This window comes from Haematobia irritans, chromosome 2 (genome assembly GCF_050003625.1).
Source record: "Haematobia irritans isolate KBUSLIRL chromosome 2, ASM5000362v1, whole genome shotgun sequence".
NCBI lineage: Eukaryota > Metazoa > Arthropoda > Insecta > Diptera > Muscidae > Haematobia > Haematobia irritans.
Window position 1 is genome coordinate 216073015 of NC_134398.1, and position 21029 is coordinate 216094043.

Below are 21029 nucleotides of genomic sequence, written 5' to 3' on the forward strand. Positions count from 1 at the left end.
ATGATTCTGGAAAAACCTATATAATAGAGATCCGATCTCACAGAAGTTCTATACATAATCGGGTGGCTCTTCGACTTTGCGTAATTCTGGAAAACTCGCCGTTATATTCTATGTAGGCGCTACAATCTATTCCGAAATTACCACCAATGTGTTTGTGGGGTCGGCATCCACATATAGCTCTCCGTAGAGAATGGGAAAGCCACGTTCATTATGGAAATCACATTGAATTCTATGGCGATCACGCCCCTATCACATTTTCTTTAGAACCCTTTTTATCAATAAACTAAAGTAAATTTCGCCTCTAGAAATGAAGAAATGGGGTTTCGATAGGATTTTTTTTCTACTGTGCGCAAATCCACATAGATTTATTTTCATCAGATACTAAAAATGTATTCGCCCGAGCAGGGACTTGAACCCTGGACCCTTGGATTAAAAGTCCAATGCTCTACCGACTGAGCTACCCGGGCTCGATATCATCGAGCTGAGCTTAAGTTGTCTGGATTCTGGTAGAACATCGCATTCATCTGACTGTAGACTTTTGCAAAAAAACCGGAAGTACAATATTGTAATGGTCACTCTGAAAAAAATATTGTCGTGAAGTCAAAGATTTCATGTCTTTAAAATACGAATGCAAATTTTGCTTAGCATAGAAGACGCATTTCTCTAGTATAAATTTTTTTTCCTTGACCAAAGGTTGATAAACTTTTCAATGAAGTCGTATTGTCCTTATAATTAAGTGATTTGATTTAAAAATGGATATCATAACATGAAAGAAAAAATGTTTGGGCTAAGGTAAACTTGACTTTAATAATTTAGAAAAAATCTTTAAATTTAATGAAATTGTCTTTAAATTTGTTGTCTTTTTGCATCTTGACTACAAAGAAAAAAATCGTTCAAATATTGAACATGGTTTTCAACACTTTATTTTAAAGACGTTTTTTACTTGAAACACAGCATAATTTATACTAGAAGTCGAGTCTTAATTCGGAAAATAAAGTCATCGTTAACTTGTTTTTAAAGGACTTAGATAGCATATGAAGAAAAAAAGCTGAGAAAGCGAAAAATTAAAATTTGCTTCCTAGAAGCAAGTACACAAAACCCGATTTTAAAAGAGAATTGTGTCTTAAAAGTATCCTTACTTGTATTCTCCGCTTCTTTGGCTCGGAATCAATACCAAATTTTTTAAAGTAAAGACAAAATCTATGGAACCGGGTATGCTTTTTTTCAGTGTATAGCAAAGCAAAATTTGCATTCGTATTTTAAAGACATGAAATCTTTGACCTCACGACAATATTTTTTCAGTGTATACACACACTTTTTTAAGGGTTAAAACTAATCAAACTTATTACGATGCTTATAATTATTTTCCGCAAATACACCCTTAAAGTGCCATAAAATACAATTAATTGCCATAAAGAATTTTTTTAAGAAAAAATGTTGTTATCCCCATATTCCGAAATTCGAAATCGCAAATCGCAAGAATTTATTTTTCTTGTAACGAAAAAATGGAGATACTCTCTGAATCCAATATAATTTCAGTTTGATCTTCTATATTATCAATATTTGTTTATAGGTTAGGTTAGGTGGCAGCCCGATGTATCAGGATCACTTAGACTATTCAGTCCATTGTGATACCACATTGGTGAATTTCTCTCTTATATTATTGTTTATAAGTTTTAGGGTTATAAAATTATGACCAAACGAAAATTTTGGGATTTGAGATTCCGAATTTCGGAACATGGGGGTATATTTTCGAAGATACCGTTATATAGCATCGGTGGTTCAGTGGTAGAATGCTCGCCTGCCACGCGGGCGGCCCGGGTTCGATTCCCGGCCGATGCAATGAATTATTTTAAGCTATTATCTGCAAATAAGGTATAGCTTAAAATTAATCCGTACATACCAGATTCATCTTTCACTCGAAAGTTTGGGAATTCCTCTTGTGGTCGGATACATTTTCTTCTAGTAATACCCTGGCCTTTTAAACAAATAATAAAAATTTGTTCGCCCGAGCAGGGACTTGAACCCTGGACCCTTGGATTAAAAGTCCAATGCTCTACCGACTGAGCTACCCGGGCTGCAGGAACAATATTCAGTTCTTCACCGTTACGGGATACCGTAACCTAGGATTTAGAACCATTCCTTGCTTGCGATAATTTTTTTTTCGCTTATTGAAATATACATAATCAACATTGATTATGGTTATTCATAAATATTACACAGAAAAAACCACAAATATTCTCATTGAGAAATAGCTAAACTGTTAGGGGACATTCCCAAAAATGTTAATTTATTTAATTTATTTATTTAATTCTCAAGAAATTTAAAAAGAAAAACTAGTATTAAACTATCAGTGGCTTTCAAACTCAATTTGTTTGAAAATGTTATGTACAGTTTTAGAAGTACTAAAAATATTAAAGTCGTATGTAGCATCGGTGGTTCAGTGGTAGAATGCTCGCCTGCCACGCGGGCGGCCCGGGTTCGATTCCCGGCCGATGCAATACGAATATTTTAAAATAAATGCACCAAAATGTCTAATAATATTAGCATTTATATGAGGCATATATAAAGTTGCTTAGAAGGATCCTCTCTTATGATCTAGAATATGAAATCATGTGAGAAATCCTTAATTACTCCATTCGAAAATATTTGTTACGCCCGAGCAGGGACTTGAACCCTGGACCCTTGGATTAAAAGTCCAATGCTCTACCGACTGAGCTACCCGGGCTGCAGGAACTATTATCAGTTCTTCACCGTTACGGGATACCGTAACCTAGGATTTAGAACCATTCATTGCTTCGGATCATTTTTTTTCGCTTATTGAAATATACATAATCAACATTGTTTATGGTTATAAATAAATATGACACAGAAAAATCCACAAATATTCTGATTGAGAAATAGTTAAAATGTTTAGGGACATTCCCAAAAATGTTAATTTATTTAACAAATTGTCAAGAAATTTAAAAAGAAAATCTAGTATTAAACTATCAGTGGCTTTCAAACTCATTTTGTTTGAAAATGTTATGTACAGTTTTAGAAGTACTAAAAATATTAAAGTCGTATGTAGCATCGGTGGTTCAGTGGTAGAATGCTCGCCTGCCACGCGGGCGGCCCGGGTTCGATTCCCGGCCGATGCAATACGAATATTTTAAAATAAATGCACCAAAATGTCTAATATTCTGAATAATATTAGCATTTATATGAGGCACATATAAAATTGCTTAGAGGGATCCTCTCTTATGATCTAGAATATGAAATCATGTGAGAAATCCTTAATTACGCCATTCGAAAATATTTGTTACGCCCGAGCAGGGACTTGAACCCTGGACCCTTGGATTAAAAGTCCAATGCTCTACCGACTGAGCTACCCGGGCTGCAGGAACTATGATCAGTTCTTCACCGTTACGGAATACCGTAACCTAGGATTTAGAACCATTCATTGCTTTGGATCATTTTTTTGCGCTTATTGAAATATACGTAATCAACATTGTTTATGGTTATAAATAAATATGACACTGAAAAATCCACAAATATTCTCATTGAGAAATAGTTAAAATGTTTACGGACATTCCCAAAAATGTTAATTTAACAGATTCTCAAGAAATTTAAAATGAAAGACTAGTATTAAACTATCAGTGGCTTTCAAACTCAATTTGTTTAAAAATGTTATGTACAGTTTTAGAAGTACTAAAAACATTAAGGTCGTATGTAGCATCGGTGGTTCAGTGGTAGAATGCTCGCCTGCCACGCGGGCGGCCCGGGTTCGATTCCCGGCCGATGCAATACGAATATTTTAAAATAAATGCATCAAAATGCCTAATATACTGAATAATATTAGCATTTATATGAGGCCCATATAAAATTGCTTAGAAGGATCCTCTCTTAGGATCTAGAGATCCTCTCTTAGGATCTAGAATATGAAATCATGTGAGAAACCCTGGATTACTACATTAGAAAATATTTGTTACGCCCGAGCAGGGACTTGAACCCTGGACCCTTGGATTAAAAGTCCAATGCTCTACCGACTGAGCTACCCGGGCTGCAGGTATATTGGTATGCTCTTTGCCTTTATTTTTGAGATGGGCATATATATGAAAGCAATAATTCTTTCCCAGAAGTCGGTTCTCTATATAATCTATAGCATCGGTGGTTCAGTGGTAGAATGCTCGCCTGCCACGCGGGCGGCCCGGGTTCGATTCCCGGCCGATGCAATAAGAATATTTTAAAATATGATTACTTGAGGGTGAACTACTGTTTACAAATTGATTGACAGGATATTATTATCCTGTCAGGATTTATAATATGAATTTCTGTGAATAATCCTGAATTATTTCCTCGAAAAAAATCCGTTCCGCCCGAGCAGGGACTTGAACCCTGGACCCTTGGATTAAAAGTCCAATGCTCTACCGACTGAGCTACCCGGGCTGCAGGAAAAAAGATATGTCCATTGCCTTTATATCTTAATTTGCTATATATCAAGGAACCGACACTTTCCTCAAAATCGGTTCTCTATATAATTTATAGCATCGGTGGTTCAGTGGTAGAATGCTCGCCTGCCACGCGGGCGGCCCGGGTTCGATTCCCAGCCGATGCAAATGTGTATATTTTTAAAGAAATATACAGCAAGTTTTTGCTGACATGCTAAAGTTAATGAAATCCATCGAAATATGGAAAAATATGAGAATCGCCCGAGCAGGGACTTGAACCCTGGACCCTTGGATTAAAAGTCCAATGCTCTACCGACTGAGCTACCCGGGCATACAAGGGAGGGACGCAAATTCTGCTTCCATGGGCGATAGAGTTAATGAGCTTAACTGACCCAAAAAATTCAGAAGGGATCCCAGCAAAAAATATTTCGGCAATAAAATTTAGTTGCGATTTTTGGTATACAATAAAGTAGGCAGTGCATCCACTCTGCATGTATCGGCGGCAATAACGTAAATGAGTAATCAAACAAGTTTATGATCATTCGTTTACGGTATTGCAGTATAGATGCGCAAAGGTTTAGGAGCTTTGAATTTCTTACTTTAAAGTATGATTCTGGAAAGAACTATATAATAGAGATCCGGTCTCACAGAAGTTCTACGTATAATGGGAAAGAAACAAAAGTTCATTCGATCATCGGTGTTGGTTCTTTGACTATGCCGTAATTCTGGAAATCACATTAAATTCTGTGGAGATGCTAAAATATCTATTCTGCAAAACCCCACCTATACCTATAGATATATCTCCGAAGAATGGGAAAAAGATATTGGAAATCACATTGAATTGTATGACGATCAAAGTCTTTTCACGATTTCTGTTGAACCCGTTTTATGGATAAACTAAAGTAAATGCCCAAAGGGTAGTGCTGCTTTCCTTCATACCAATAACAATATTGCTCACTTCTGAGCAATATTGTTATTGAAATGAGCAATTATATCAGCGCTATGTTGAAGCTGCTATAAATCGGGACATCGCCCACAAAAATCAGCGCTGATTCGGTTGTTTTGTAAGCAGTTGGTACTGCCTCTCTCCCTTACAATCCTGCTGAAATAGTGCTCCATGTTTTGCTGGGATTCTGAGTTGTATTGCAAAAACTGTTTATGGCATGACTGCTGCAACATAGAGTAATTTTGTTTTCAAATATATTTTTTTGCTACCACAGATTTAGTGAATTTCAATTCTTTTAAGTCCAACAATTTTTTTCGATACCACACTTCTGCTTATTTTTTGGAACCTTGAAATTTTAGTGGGTCATTTTTATGAGCGTTAATTAATATAAGTTGGCAAAAAATAGTATGCAATAATTTATGCCAATTATTTCTTATTTCTTGGTTAATATCGCTTTCGCAGAACATTGTTAATTTTTTAAGATAATTAAATATAGCCATGTGCCAAACTAAAACGGTAAACAAATAAATAAAAAATGAAAATCTTAAAAAAAAACACACACACAATTTATCAAATTTTCAAAACTTAAGGTTAAGGTTATTCACGGCTCATTTACAGAGTTTCGGTTTAATTAGAGATGTGTGAACAAAAAAAATATAAATATTTATATAAGGAAATGAAAATAACGGATAGCATGGTACCTACATGGGATAACTGTTACCAGCAGTCGGACAGAAGAGCTGATGGTAACGTTTTATGCAGGGAACACCTTTTATCAAGTCACCACGTACATCAAGGCCCAAAGCGACGGATAGTGCCGTCCACCAGATCTAAAAATTAATAAAACGAAACATAAATAAATAAATAACGAATGTAAATAAAAATATATATTAAAATTTGTTCTTCAATTCTTTAAACCCAGAGACAACAATCAAAATAATTGAAAATAATTCAATACAGTAAGCGTTAAAAATATGTAACGTTGATATGAAAAAATATGTAACGTTGATGAAATATTTTAGAACGTAAAGATTTTTGTCATTCACATTTTATTTCTATAGAAAATTTTGTCAAAATTTTATTTCTATAGAAAATTTTATTTCTACAGAAAATTTTGCACAAAATTTCATTTCTATAGAAAATGTTGTCAGAATTTTATTTCTACAGAAATTTTTTTTCAAAATTTTATTTTTATAGAAAATTTTGCCAAAATTTTATTTCTATAGAAAATGTTGTCAGAATTTTATTTCTATAGAAAAAATTTTCAAACATTTTTTTATAGAAAATTTTGTCAAGATTTCATTTCTATAGGAAATTTTGTCAAAATGTTATTTTTATAGAAAAATTTGTTAAAATTTTATTTCTATAGAAAATTTTATTTTTATATAAAATTTTGTCAAAATTTTATTTCTATATAAAATGTTGTCAAAATTTTATTTCTATATAAAATGTTGTCAAAATTTTATTTCTATCAGTAATTTTGTCAAAATGTTATTTCTATAGAAAAAAATTTTAAAATTTTATTTCTATATAAAATTTTGTCAAAATTTTATTTCTATATAAAATTTTGTCACAATTTTATTTCTTTAGAAAATGTTGTCAGAATTTTATTTCTATAGAAATTTTGTTCAAAATTTTATTTTTATAGAAAATTTTTCCAAAATTTTATTTCTATAGAAAATGTCAGAATTTTATTTCTATAGAAAATTTTTTAAAAAAAAATTTTTTTTTATAGAAAATTTTGTCAAGATTTCATTTCTATAGGAAATTTTGTCAAAATGTTATTTCTATAGAAAAATTTGTTAAAATTTTATTTCTATAGGAAATTTTGTCAAAATGTTATTTCTATAGAAAAATTTATCAAAATTTTATTTCTATATAAAATTTTGTCAAAATTTAATTTTTATATAAAATTTTGTCAAAATTTTATTTCTATATAATTTTGTCAAAATTTTATTTCTATATAATTTTGTCAAGATTTCATTTCTATAGGAAATTTTGTCAAAATGTTATTTCTATAGAAAAATTTGTTAGAATTTTATTTCTATAGGAAATTTTGTCAAAATGTTATTTCTATAGAAAAATTTGTCAAAATTTTATTTCTATATAAAATTTTGTCAAAATTTTATTTTTATATAAAATTTTGTCAAAATTTTATTTTTATATAAAATTTTGTCAAAATTTTATTTTTATATAAAATTTTGTCAAAATTTTATCTCTATATAAAATTTTGTCAAAATTTTATTTCTATATAAAATTTTGTCAAAATTTTATTTCTATAGAAAATGTTGTCAGAATTTTATTTCTATAGAAATTTTTTTCAAAATTCTATTTTTATAGAAAATTTTGCCAACATTTTATTTCTATAGAAAATGTTGTCAGAATTTTATTTCTATAGAAAATTTTTTCAAAATTTTTTTATAGAAAATTTTGACAAGATTTCATTTCAATAGGAAATTTTGTCAAAATGTTATTTCTATAGAAAAATTTGTTAAAATTTTATTTCTATATAAAATTTTGTCAAAATTTTATTTTTACATAAAATTTTGTCAAAATTTTATTTCTATATAAAATTTTGTCAAAATTTTATTTCTATATAAAATTTTGTCAAAATGTTATTTCTATAGAAAAATTGTTAAAATTTTATTTCTATATAAAATTTTGTCAAAATTTTATTTTTATATAAAATTTTGTCAAAATTTTATTTTTATATAAAATTTTGTCAAAATTTTATTTCGATATAAAATTTTGTCAAAATTTTATTTCTATATAAAATTTTGTCACAATTTTATTTCTATATAAAATTTTGTCAAAATGTTATTTCCACACATTTTATTTCTATAGAAAATTTTGTCAAAATTTTATTTCTATAGAAAATTTTGTCAGAATTTTATTTCTATATAAAATTTTGTCAAAATTTTATTTCTATATAAAATTTTGTCAAAATTTTATTTCTATATAAAATTTTGTCAAAATTTTATTTCTATATAAAATTTTGTCAAAATTTTATTTCTATATAAAATTTTGTCAAAATTTTATTTCTATAGAAAATGTTGTCAGAATTTTATTTCTATAGAAAATTTTTTCAAAAATTTTTTTTATAGAAAATTTTGACAAGATTTCATTTCTATAGGAAATTTTGTCAAAATGTTATTTCTATAGAAAAATTTGTTAAAATTTTATTTCTATATAAAATTTTGTCAAAATTTTATTTTTATATAAAATTTTGTCAAAATTTTATTTCTATATAAAATTTTGTCAAAATTTTATTTCGATATAAAATTTTGTCAAAATTTTATTTCTATAGAAAATTTTGTCAGAATTTTATTTCTATATAAAATTTTGTCAAAATTTTATTTCTATATAAAATTTTGTCAAAATTTTATTTCTATATAAGATTTTGTCAAAATTTTATTTCTATATAAAATTTTGTCAAAATTTTATTTCTATATAAAATTTTGTCAAAATTTTATTTCTATAGAAAATGTTGTCAGAATTTTATTTCTATAGAAAATTTTTTCAAAATTTTTTTTTTTATAGAAAATTTTGACAAGATTTCATTTCTATAGGAAATTTTGTCAAAATGTTATTTCTATAGAAAAATTTGTTAAAATTTTATTTCTATAGAAAATTTTGTCAAATTTTTATTTCTATAAAATTTTTTTCAAAATTTTATTTGTATAGAAATTTTTTTCAAAATTTTATTTGTATAGAAAATTTTGTAAAATTTTATTTCTACAGAAAATTTTGCACAAAATTTTATTTCTATAGAAAATTTTGTCAAGATTTTATTTTCTCTAAAATTCAGTGTAAAGGAGTTGTTGACAATAATCTTCCAATGGAATTTTTGTTGAAATTTAGTGAAAAGTACTTTTTCGCTCAAAAAATACCGTTGTTGTACTTTATAAAAATTTGTATTTTCCATCCCTGTTAGTGATATATGGGATGGGATAAGATTACATTCCATAATTTTTTTCGGGGATTTTTGAAAAATATCTAGAACAAATTTCATAACGCAATATACCTACTGTTTATACTCACTGTTTACCTTTATTACAAATAGATATTACTTATTAGTTTTAATTAAATTCTAACAACGTATCCAAAAGATCACGTGCCAAAAAGCAAGAGAATAAGATATCGAGAGTGAGTGAGAGAGAGAGAGAAAGAAAGAGTAATCGGTTTTAACGTTATCTTGGTAAAGTTTATAGCAATGGTAGAGATACAATTGCTTTGACGCTACCGCCACTTTTGTGGTGATATTAATAACAGCCGGCTTCCCCTAGAATATTTATGAATGAATAATAATTGAATGAGTTTGTTGAATCCATTATTAATTTTTTTCTTCTTTCGTATATATTTTTTCCATTCATAATTGGTCTTATGATTGATATGCATTTGTAATTTAAGTTGACTAGCAAGCAATATGATTTGACTCATGTTCAGATATTTCGAGACCATTATTGATATATGGTATTTGTCAAGTGAGGAAGAAGTAGGCGGCATATTTTTTTTCAAATTTTCTCGCCTTGAACTTTTGGTGCTGTGTGTGCATTGAAAAATGTCCATTATGAGAGTGGTCAATAGTTGGAGGTGCACTTTGCAACTAACTCACTTGCTGCATTATTTGTCGTTGAAGCAGATGAATGAAGATGATGCTTATGAGCTTGATGATGCAGTTATGGTTGCGCTTGGAGGTAGATGCAAAACTCAAGTTGGTGGGAGATTAAAAACTAGTTTCTACTTTTGGATTGTGTGGTTTTTAAAGATGACTTTGTTGTCTATTTTTAGATATTATTTGAGTTTTTAATACCAACTCAAATAATTTCTTCATAAGCATCGGTGGTTCAGTGGTAGAATGCTCGCCTGCCACGCGGGCGGCCCGGGTTCGATTCCCGGCCGATGCAGGACATTAACGTTTTGCAGTCATAAGGAACAATTTTTTAACAACGTTTTTAGAAACCAAATTCTTGGTGAGTTGCCTTAAAACATTGCATCGTGTACTTGAGTGTACTTGTACTTGAGTTGAAATTTGCCCTTACAAGAGGCTCCAAAATCAAATCTGGGGATCGGTTTATATGGGAGTTATATACACTAGTGGACAAACAATAAAGTCACTCTGGTTGGCATTTCTATTTATTTACATATAACGGGTTCTCTCTCAAGTAATTTAACTTCCAATGCAACAATGCTGGAGTACCGCTACTCGTTACAATCAAAATTGTCTATTATATGTGTTTCGCTGTTGAAGTAGGTTAGGTTAGGTTATGTGGCAGGCCGATGTATCAGGCTCACTTAGACTATTCAGTCCATTGTGATACCACAGTGGTGAACTTCTCTCTTGCTGTTGAAGTAATTAGCAAGCTTTTCCAAATAGCTTGGCATTTGGTTGGACATACAATTAAATCAGGCCATCCGGCCTGCATCAATAACAGTAACTTGTGCTCAGTTTAAAGTCAATAGCTTGCTTCGTTCCGATGTAGAGTGATTTCAACAGAGGTACGGACATTGCTAGATCGACTTACAATTTCACCATGACCCAGAATTTCGAAGTGTTACAAACGGAATGACATCCTATGGTGGAGAGTATACAAAACTAATAAATTACTACCAATTTGTTCTATAGACGGACGGGCATGCTTAGATCGACTCAGAATTTCACCACGACCCAGAATATAGAGTATCGGCTAAAACTAAAGCACCCCCTCCGTACATTTTTTTAAAATCATAATTATTTAAAAAAAATAGTTTTTAAGCATTTTTTTTTTGGTTTGTGTTAAATATATATATCTTTGTTAATAAAAAACAAGTATATACGGCCGCAAGTTCGGCCAGGCCGAATCTTATGTACCCACCACCATGGATTGCGTAGAAACTTCTAGGAAAGACCACAATCGAATTACTTGGGTTGTGGTATCTTAAAACTTCTTAACATCGTTTTCTAAATTGTGATTTAGTCCATACATGGTATATATTAGACAAAAAAAGTTATGTATAGTTAAGTCTACAAATAATTACGAACCGATATGGACTTTTTGTACGTAGAGAGCCAGAATTGAAATATGGGGATCGCTTATATGGGGGCTATATACAATTATGAACTTGATATGGACCACTTTTTGTGTGATTGGGGATCGATTTATCTGAGGGCCATGTATAACTATAGACCGATATGGACCTAGTTAGGCATGGTTGTTAACGACCATATACTAGCACATGTACCAAATTTCAACTCACTCGGATGAAATTTGCTCCTCCAAGAGGTTCCAAAACCAAATCTCGGGATCGGTTTATATGGGGCTATGTACGATTATGGACTGATATGGACCACTTTTGGCATGGTTGTTAAATATCATATACTACCACCACGTACCAAATTTCAAGCAGATCGGATGAATTTTGCTTCTCCAAAAGGCACCGGAGGTCAAATCTGGGGATCGGTTTATATGGGAGCTATATATAATTATGGACTGATAGGAACCAATTCCTGCATGGTTGTTGGATACCATATACTAACATCACGTACCAAATTCCAACCGAATGGGAAGAATTTTGCTCTTCTCTGGTGGTCTAATCTGGGGATCGGTTTATATGGGGCCTATATATAATTATGGACCGATATCGACCAATTTTTGCATGGGAGTTTGAGGCCATATATTAACACCACGTACCAAATTTCAACTGAATCAGATGAATTTTGGTCTTCCAAGAGGTTCCGGAGGTCAAATCTGGTGATCGGTTTATATGGGGGCTATATATAATTATGAACCGATGTGGACCAATTTTTGCATGGTTGTTAGAGACCATATACTAACATCACGTACCAAATTTCAGCCGGATCGGATAAAATTTGCTTCTCTTAGAGGCCTCGCAAGCCAAATCGGGGGATCGGTTTATATGGGGGCTATATATAATTATGGACCGATGTGGACCAATTTTTGCATGGTTGTTAGAGACCATATATTAACACCTTGTACCAAATTTCAGCCGGATCGGATGAAACTTGCTTCTCTTAGAGGCCTCGCAAGCCAAATCGGGGGGTCGGTTTATATGGGGGCTATATATAATTATGGACCGATGTGGACCAGTTTTGGCATGGTTGTTAGAGACCATATACTGACACCATGTACCAAATTTCACCCGGATCGGATGAAATTTGCTTCTCTTAGGGGCCTCGCAAGCCAAATCGGGGGATCGGTTTATATGGGGGCTATATATAATTATGGACCGATGTGGACCAATTTTTGCATGGTTGTTAGAGACCATATACTGACACCATGTACCAAATTTCAGCCAGATCGGATGAAATTTGCCTCTCTTAGAGGCCTCGCAAGCCAAATCGGGGGGTCGGTTTATATGGGGGCTATATATAATTATGGACCGATGTGGACCAGTTTTGGCATGGTTGTTAGAGACCATATACTGACACCATGTACCAAATTTCACCCGGATCGGATGAAATTTGCTTCTCTTAGGGGCCTCGCAAGCCAAATCGGGGGATCGGTTTATATGGGGGCTATATATAATTATGGACCGATGTGGACCAATTTTTGCATGGTTGTTAGAGACCATTTACTAACGCCATGTACCAAATTTCAGCCGGATCGGATGAAATTTGCTTCTCTTAAAGGCCTCGCAAGCCAAATTTTGGGGTCCGTTTATATGGAGGCTATACGTAAAAGTGGACCGATATGGCCCATTTGCAATACCATCCGACCTACATCAATAACAACTACTTGTGCCAAGTTTCAAGTCGATAGCTTGTTTCGTTCGGAAGTTAGCGTGATTTCAACAGACGGACGGACGGACGGACGGACGGACGGACGGACATGCTCAGATCGACTCAGAATTTCACCACGACCCAGAATATATATACTTTATGGGGTCTTAGAGCAATATTTCGATGTGTTACAAACGGAATGACAAAGTTAATATACCCCCCATCCTATGGTGGTGGGTATAAAAATACCAACATAAGTAATTCAAAATATAATAGAAAAAAGTTAAATTTCAAAAAAACATTTTAAGTCGTAAATACAAGCGGACTAAACTAAAGCACCCCCTAATAGTGTGTTTGAAAATTTTACCACGCTACTGCGTTAGTTAACGGTACATTCCAAAAAAGTAGCACATGTTAAGCTGATGTAGTTAGAAGAAGAAGAAGAATTTATGCGAAAATTTTCATTGCTGTAAGGAATTCGTAGAGATAGGAGTAATGGCGCGCAATAAGTACTCAAGCGAATTTAAAACTAGAATTCTTGATGATTGGAGAGCTGGTTTGTCAAGACATCAACTTAGTGCAAAATATTCGATGAACAGATCAATAGTTTCAAGGCTAATTAAAAAGTTTTTGCAGACTGGTCGCACATCTCCCACTCATTCTGGGGGAAGACCACGTGGAACTTCGCGACATGAGGACTCCTTAATAAAGGACAATCCAAAATGATCCCACAGCGTCTTCTAGCCATATCCGAAACCGCTTAGATTTAAAAATTAGCGAAAGGACAATTCGCGGAAGGGCGGTAGAGGCCGGATTATTCAATCGAAGACCAGCAAAAAAACCTTTTATATCCTCTAAAAATAAAAAAGCCAGACTTGAATTCGCCAAGGCCCATCCCAACAGGAGTGTACAAAAATGGAGGACTGTGCTGTTTTCTGACGAATCTAAGTATAATTTAAGGCATATACGCAGACCAAATGGACAACGGTTGAATCCTAAATATTGCAAAGGCATAGTGAAACACGGATGCGGCAACATAATGGTCTGGGGTTGTTTCTCTGGACAAGGGATTGATGGAACTATCCCTTCATACGATTGATGGAACTTTGGATCGTTTCATGTATCGTGATATATTAAAAGACGTGATGTTGCCTTATGCTGAAGAAGAGATGGCACTTAAATGGACATTCCAGCAAGACAACGACCCGAAACATACGTCAAAAGTGGTTAAGGAGTGGTTTCATAACAATTTGATAGAAGTTCTCCCTTGGCCTGCACAATCCCCAGATCTCATCCCAATCGAGAACTTGTGGTAGATCGTTAACTCAAAAATTAAGCGAGAAAATTGCAAAACAAAAGACGAATTATTTGAAGCTGTGAAAAAGCCTGGGAAGCAATATCTCCGGAAATAATTAACAACTTAATATCTTCTATGCAATATCTCCGGAAATAATTAACAACTTAATATCTTCCATGCCTTACAGATGTGCGTGTGTCATCCAGAATAAAGGACGCTACCAAATATTGATTTCGATAGTTATATTTTGTGCCTTATAATGGGGGTGCTTTAGTTTTGTCCACTTATATTTGCGAATAAAAATGTTCTTTGAGTTTTAACTTTTTTTTTATAAAATTTTGAATTCCTTAAATTTTGTGTTTTTTGGTCCGAAGCTTATGTACCCTCCAGGCCGAAGCTTATGTACCCTCCACCATGGATTGCGTAGAAACTTCTACTGAAGCCGATGGTAAGGCATCTTAAAACTTCCTAACACCGTAATATATACCACATAGTCCATACGTGGTATATATTAAACTAAAAAAGGCCGATTAAATACGTATATAATTAAGTTTAAAGTTTCTATAGAAATAAAATTTTGACAAAATAAAATTTTGACATTTTCTATAGAAGTAAAATTTTGACAAAATTTCTATAGAAATAAAATTTTGACAAAATTTTCTATAGAAATAAAATTTTGTCAAAATTTTCTATAGAAATAAAATTTTGTCAAAATTTTCTATAGAAATAAAATTTTGTCAAAATTTTCTATAGAAATAAAATTTTGACAAAATTTTCTATAGAAATAAAATTTTGACAAAATTTTCTATAGAAATAACATTTTGACAATGTTTTCTATAACAATAAAATTTTGGTAGATTATTTTTGGCTCGAGTGGCAACCATGATTATGAACCGATATGTACCAATTTTTGTGTGATTGGGGATCGGCTATATATAACTACAGACCGATATGGACCAAGTTTGGCATGGTTATTAGCGGCCTTATACTAACACAACGTTGCAAATTTCATCCTGATCGGATGAATTTTGCTTATATGGGGGCTATATATCATTATGGACCGATATGAACCAATTTTTGCATGGTTGTTAGAGACCATATACTAACACCATGTACCAAATTTCAGCCGGATCGCATGAAATTTGCTTCTTTTAGAGCAATCACAAGCCAAATTTGGGGGTCCGTTTATATGGGGGCTATACGTAAAAGTGGACCGATATGGCCCATTTGCAATACCATCCGACCTACATCAATAACAACTACTTGTGCCAAGTTTCCAGTCGATAGCTTGTTTCGTTCGGAAGTTAGCGTGATTTCAACAGACGGACGGACGGACATGCTCAGATCGACTCAGAATTTCACCACGACCCAGAATATATATACTTTATGGGTTCTTAGAGCAATATTTCGATGTGTTACAAACGGAATGACAAAGTTAATATACCCTCCATCCTATGGTGGAGGGTATAAAAATATTTTGCCAAAGATAGATTATAATTGAAATAAAAAAAAAAAAAAAAAAAAAAAAAACGCTGCAATATTCAAAATTAACTAAAACAAATTGCCATCGATTTTCTTGACAACTATTATGGATAACACAAACATTTATATGTAAGCAAATTCAGCATATATGCCTTTCTAAAACAAACTGTAGGAATTGACATTACAACGAATGCTCATCTCTCACTAGGCCAAGACGAGACATAAACAAGGTTAAAGGCCTACCATCTTCATTGGTAAATGTCACAAAGAACGATAAGATATTTGACAATCGCTTTTTGGAAAGGAAGTCAAAATGACAAATGAGCCAGACTGTCAGTCAAGTCGCACATCGCATTGCGTTTGTCTCTACAAATATCAAACTCATTATTGTTAGGTCAAACAAACAACAAGAGATGCCATTTTTAGAGAGAATTTATTTAGAGAAAATACACCACTAAACACATTAAACTAAACACATTAAACGAAAAATTAACTTTATAATTCTTCCAAGCAAAAATATTCTTTCAAACGACAACCCTAATCTCGCACATTATACAATGTTGTGGAGGGCTGTGTTTGAAGATTAGTGGCGAAACAGAGATTATTAAAGTAAAAATAGATGCATTTGTTTGACAACACAGAGCAGAGAGGGAGGTCTCTTGTGTTGCGATGATCTAGCTTGTGAATGCGATTGAATATGTATTTCATTATCATTTATCCCACTGTAAATGGCAATGGGATAGGTCTACCACCACATTGACATATGCTCGGGCACTGACAATACTGCTTTATGTTCAACATAAGCATCGGTGGTTCAGTGGTAGAATGCTCGCCTGCCACGCGGGCGGCCCGGGTTCGATTCCCGGCCGATGCAAGAAGATTTTTATTATATTTATACAAATATAATATATAAAAAATAGAAAAAAAAACCAGAAATATTTTATTAACCGCCTCATTCCATACATTCTTTGCATTATTTATCTGTTTTTTCCTCATTTGTGATTGTAGTCTATGCGCTCCCCATCATTTGCATAAAGAAGATTGATGTGATTTTTTAACATAAAGTGATTAAAACATTTCAATAAAATTGAGGTGTAGAGGGCAGTTCGGATACTTCTTAGCAGTGTTGCCAGGTTGAGGGTTTCACGTTTAGGGGGATTTTTAGAGGTAACATTTGTTTGGGGGTAAAAAGGTTTCTTAGAAGTGGAGCAATTCTCAACCGAATTCGAAACAATTCTGCCATGAATTATGAGAAAAAAGTTCCCAAGTTCCCAAATATAAGCAAATATGCAATAGCATTATCTTCGTTATATTTTTCAAACGAAAGAGCATTTTTAATATTTCACACAATTAAAAACAAATTAAGAAATCATGTTTCAACTTAGCAGCTGAACGCATTTTAATAATCTATATATATTTTCTGAACTTTAATTTTTGTTTCCTTGTTTATTTCTATTATTTATACATTATAAACCTTTTTTTAAATTAATTTGATTTAAAAGATTTATACATAGAATTATTTTGTTTTGCATGCTTTTTTAATTGATAGACATATTGTATTATTACACCCAAGAAAAAATACTTTCCTCAGGGACGAAATTTTGAAAAAACGAAATTCCCTTTTGTTATAAAGTATTTTCTTGAAGAGCAAATTTTATTTTTTCTTTACTTCAAAAGAAAACTTAGTTTGTCTAAAATTTCGTTTCTATTTGTGTTACATTTAATTTTTAAAGTGAATCACTACAGGATTTTCCACGAAATTTGGGACCCCCTTTTGTACTATCTGCATTCTTAAATTTTTTGGGGTTTTTGAAAAAAATCTAGACCATTTTAGGGGTTTTTTTCTTAAGATTTTGGGGGGAAGAACCAAAAATTACCTGGCAATATGGCTTCTTAGCCTAGCACAAAAAGCGCGGTATAAAAAGAAAAAAGTTAAGTGTTTTAGAAACTTCCATCTCTGTTATGAACACATGTTAAATTTAGTTTCGATCTGGCAACTCCTTCATATAGAAAAAGGTGTACAAAAAAGACGCATCCGCAATTTTTATACCCTTCACTACTACTGTGGTACAGGGTATAATAAGTTTGTGCATTTGTATGTAACGCCAAGAAGGAAAAGTCTGAGACCCATCGTTTAGTATACCAATCGTCTTAGAATTAAATTCTGAGTCGATTTAGCGATGTCCGTCTGTCTGTCTGTCCGTCTGTCTGTCTGTTGATGTATTATTGTGTGCAAAGTACAGCTCGCAGTTTTAGTCCGATTGTCCTAAAATTTGGTATACGGTCCTGTTTCGGCTCAAAGACGATCCCTATTGATTTTGGAAAAAATCGGTTGAGATTTAGATATAGCTCCCATATATATTTTTCACCGATCTGGTCATAATTGGCGTGTATATCAACCGATCTTCCTCAAATTCCGTACATCCGAATATTTTATGAGTTTCGAAAAACTTGCAAAATATCATCCAAATCGGTTCAGATTTAGATATAGCTCCCATATATATCTTTGGCCCGATTTACACTCATTTGCCCACAGAGGCCAATTTTTTGCTCCGATTTAGTTGAAATTTTGCACAGGGAGTAGAATTAGCATTATAGCTAGGCGTGTCAAATTTGGTGGAAATCGGTTCAGATTTAGATATAGCTCCCATATATAGCTTTCGCCCTATTTACACTCAAATGACCACAGAGGCCAATTTTTTGCTCCGATTTAGTTGAAATTTTGCACAGTGAGTAGAATTAGCATTGTAGCTATGTGTGCTAAATTTGGTTGAAATCGGTTCAGATTTAGATATAGCTCCCATATATAGCTTTCGCCCGATTTACACTCATATGACCGTAGAGGCCAATTTTTAACTCCGATTTAGTTGAAATTTTACACAGGGAGTAGAATTAGCATTGTAGCTATGCGTGCCAAATTTGGTTGAAATCGGTTCAGATTTAGATATAGCTCCCATATATATGTTTTTCTGATTTCGACAAAAATGGTCAAAATACCAACATTTTCCTTGTAAAATCGCCACTGCTTAGTCGAAAAGTTGTAAAAATGACTCTAATTTTCCTAAACTTCTAATGCATATATATCGAGCGATAAATCATAAATAAACTTTTGCGAAGTTTTCTTAAAATTGCTCCAGATTTAAATGTTTCCCATATTTTTTTACTAACATTGTGTTCCACCCTAGTGCATTAGCCGACTTAAATTTTGAGTCTATAGATTTTGTAGAAGTCTATCAAATTCTGTCCAGATCGAGTGATATTTAAATGTATGTATTTGGGACAAACCTTTATATATAGCCCCAACACATTTGACGGATGTGATATGGTATCGAAAATTTAGATCTACAAAGTGGTGCAGGGTATAATATAGTCAGCACCGCCCGACTTTAGACTTTCCTTACTTGTTTTACAATGGAAAAATTAGAAATACGTGCTGTCATTAAATATTTACATAAAAAAGGTTTATCGGGACAAGAAATTCATAATGATATGGTGAATGTGTTAGGTGAAAGTGCTCCTTCATATGCAACGGTAAAAAATTGGGTTGCTGAATTTAAACGTGGTCGTACAAGCATTGAAGATGAACCACGTAGTGGACGTCCAAAAACAGCAACAACAACAGAAATTGTAGCCAAAGTGCATGATATGAATTGCTAATATCATGGGCATCTCAAATGATCGAGTCCATTTAATTCTGCATGAAGAGCTACAGATGAAAAAGCTTTCTGCAAGATGGGTGCCGCATTTATTAACAGTCGATCAAAAACTCATAAGAATGAACATTTCTCAAGCTTGTTTGGATCGTTTTAAGCGAAATAAAATGGATTTTAAGCGTCGTTTCATAACTGTGGATGAGACATGGATCCACCACTATACTCCAGAGACAAAAGAACAATCCAAACAATGGACTGAAGCTGGAGGAAGTGCCCCAAAGAAGGCAAAAACAATTCAATCGGCTGGTAAGGTTATGGCAACGTTTTTTGGGACTTCAAAGGTATTTTATTGATTCACTATCTGCAAAAGGATAAAACAATAAATTTAGAGTACTATTGCAACCTTTTGATCAATTAACAGGATGGCTGATAAGTCCCCGGTCTAACAAAGAAAAACACATTTTTTTTGTCAAAATTCGTTTTTATTATTCAACATAGTTCCCTTCAAGAGCGACACAACGATTATAACGACCTTCCAATTTTTTGATACCATTTTGGTAGTACTCCTTCGGTTTTGCCTCAAAATAGGCCTCAGTTTCGGCGATCACCTCTTCATTGCAGCTAAATTTTTTTCCCTGCGAGCATCCTTTTGAGGTCTGAGAACAAGAAAAAGTCGCTGGGGGCCAGATCTGGAAAATACGGTGCGTGGGGAAGCAATTCGAAGCCCAATTCATGAATTTTTGCCATCGTTCTCAATGACTTGTGGCACGGTGCGTTGTCTTGGTGGAACAACACTTATTTCTTCTTCATATGGGACCGTTTTGCCGCGATTTCGACCTTCAAACGCTCCAATAACGCCATATAATAGTCACTGTTGATGATTTTTCCCTTCTCAAGATAATTGATAAAAATTATTCCATGCGCATCCCAAAAAAACAGAGGCCATTACTTTGCCAGCGGACTTTTGAGTCTTTCCATGCTTCGGAGACGGTTCACCGGTCGCTGTCCCTTCAGCCGACTGTCGATTGGACTCAGGAGTGTAGTGATGGAGCCATGTTTCATCCATTGTCACATATCGACGGAAGAACTCGGGTGTATTACGAGTTAACAGCTGCAAACACCGCTCAGAATCATCAACACGTTGTTGTTTTTGGTCAAATGTGAGCTCGCGCGGCACCCATTTTGCACAGAGCTTCCGCATATCCAAATATTGATGAATGATATGACCAACACGTTCCTTTGATATCTTTAAGGCCTCTGCTAACTCGATCAACTTCATTTTACGGTCATTCAAAATCATTTTGTGGATTCTTTTGATGTTTTCGTCGGTAACCACCTCTTTCGAGAGTCCACTGCTTTCACCCTCCTCCGTGCTCATTTCACCACGCTTGAATTTTGCATACCACTCAATTATTGTTGCTTCACAAAAGACGCTCTATCTCACAAACTAATTGACTTACAGACGTCAAATTTTGACACGAATCATTTGAAGGTTGGTATT

General features: G+C 33.2%; 1 protein-coding gene and 14 non-coding genes across 15 annotated transcripts in view; 7 read left to right on the forward strand and 8 right to left on the reverse strand.

The window, feature by feature from the left end:
* Window positions 1–21029, reverse strand: part of spz3 (Spaetzle domain-containing protein 3) — a 95283-nt gene that overhangs the window by 11957 nt on the left and 62297 nt on the right. Inside the window, exon 3 of the mRNA XM_075297398.1 lies at window positions 6082–6206. Coding sequence (XP_075153513.1) covers window positions 6082–6206 — 125 coding nt within the window. The remainder of the gene's footprint in view (window positions 1–6081; window positions 6207–21029) is intronic.
* TRNAK-UUU (transfer RNA lysine (anticodon UUU)) lies at window positions 395–467 on the reverse strand. The gene has a single exon. It is a non-coding gene; the product is annotated as a tRNA-Lys (tRNA).
* TRNAG-GCC (transfer RNA glycine (anticodon GCC)) lies at window positions 1772–1842 on the forward strand. The gene has a single exon. It is a non-coding gene; the product is annotated as a tRNA-Gly (tRNA).
* On the reverse strand, window positions 2006–2078 carry TRNAK-UUU (transfer RNA lysine (anticodon UUU)). Its single transcript has one exon. It is a non-coding gene; the product is annotated as a tRNA-Lys (tRNA).
* Window positions 2430–2500, forward strand: TRNAG-GCC (transfer RNA glycine (anticodon GCC)). The gene has a single exon. It is a non-coding gene; the product is annotated as a tRNA-Gly (tRNA).
* Window positions 2656–2728, reverse strand: TRNAK-UUU (transfer RNA lysine (anticodon UUU)). The gene has a single exon. It is a non-coding gene; the product is annotated as a tRNA-Lys (tRNA).
* Window positions 3070–3140, forward strand: TRNAG-GCC (transfer RNA glycine (anticodon GCC)). Its single transcript has one exon. It is a non-coding gene; the product is annotated as a tRNA-Gly (tRNA).
* Window positions 3305–3377, reverse strand: TRNAK-UUU (transfer RNA lysine (anticodon UUU)). The gene has a single exon. It is a non-coding gene; the product is annotated as a tRNA-Lys (tRNA).
* Window positions 3715–3785, forward strand: TRNAG-GCC (transfer RNA glycine (anticodon GCC)). The gene has a single exon. It is a non-coding gene; the product is annotated as a tRNA-Gly (tRNA).
* TRNAK-UUU (transfer RNA lysine (anticodon UUU)) lies at window positions 3971–4043 on the reverse strand. Its single transcript has one exon. It is a non-coding gene; the product is annotated as a tRNA-Lys (tRNA).
* TRNAG-GCC (transfer RNA glycine (anticodon GCC)) lies at window positions 4144–4214 on the forward strand. Its single transcript has one exon. It is a non-coding gene; the product is annotated as a tRNA-Gly (tRNA).
* On the reverse strand, window positions 4356–4428 carry TRNAK-UUU (transfer RNA lysine (anticodon UUU)). The gene has a single exon. It is a non-coding gene; the product is annotated as a tRNA-Lys (tRNA).
* On the reverse strand, window positions 4689–4761 carry TRNAK-UUU (transfer RNA lysine (anticodon UUU)). Its single transcript has one exon. It is a non-coding gene; the product is annotated as a tRNA-Lys (tRNA).
* TRNAG-GCC (transfer RNA glycine (anticodon GCC)) lies at window positions 10213–10283 on the forward strand. Its single transcript has one exon. It is a non-coding gene; the product is annotated as a tRNA-Gly (tRNA).
* On the forward strand, window positions 16679–16749 carry TRNAG-GCC (transfer RNA glycine (anticodon GCC)). Its single transcript has one exon. It is a non-coding gene; the product is annotated as a tRNA-Gly (tRNA).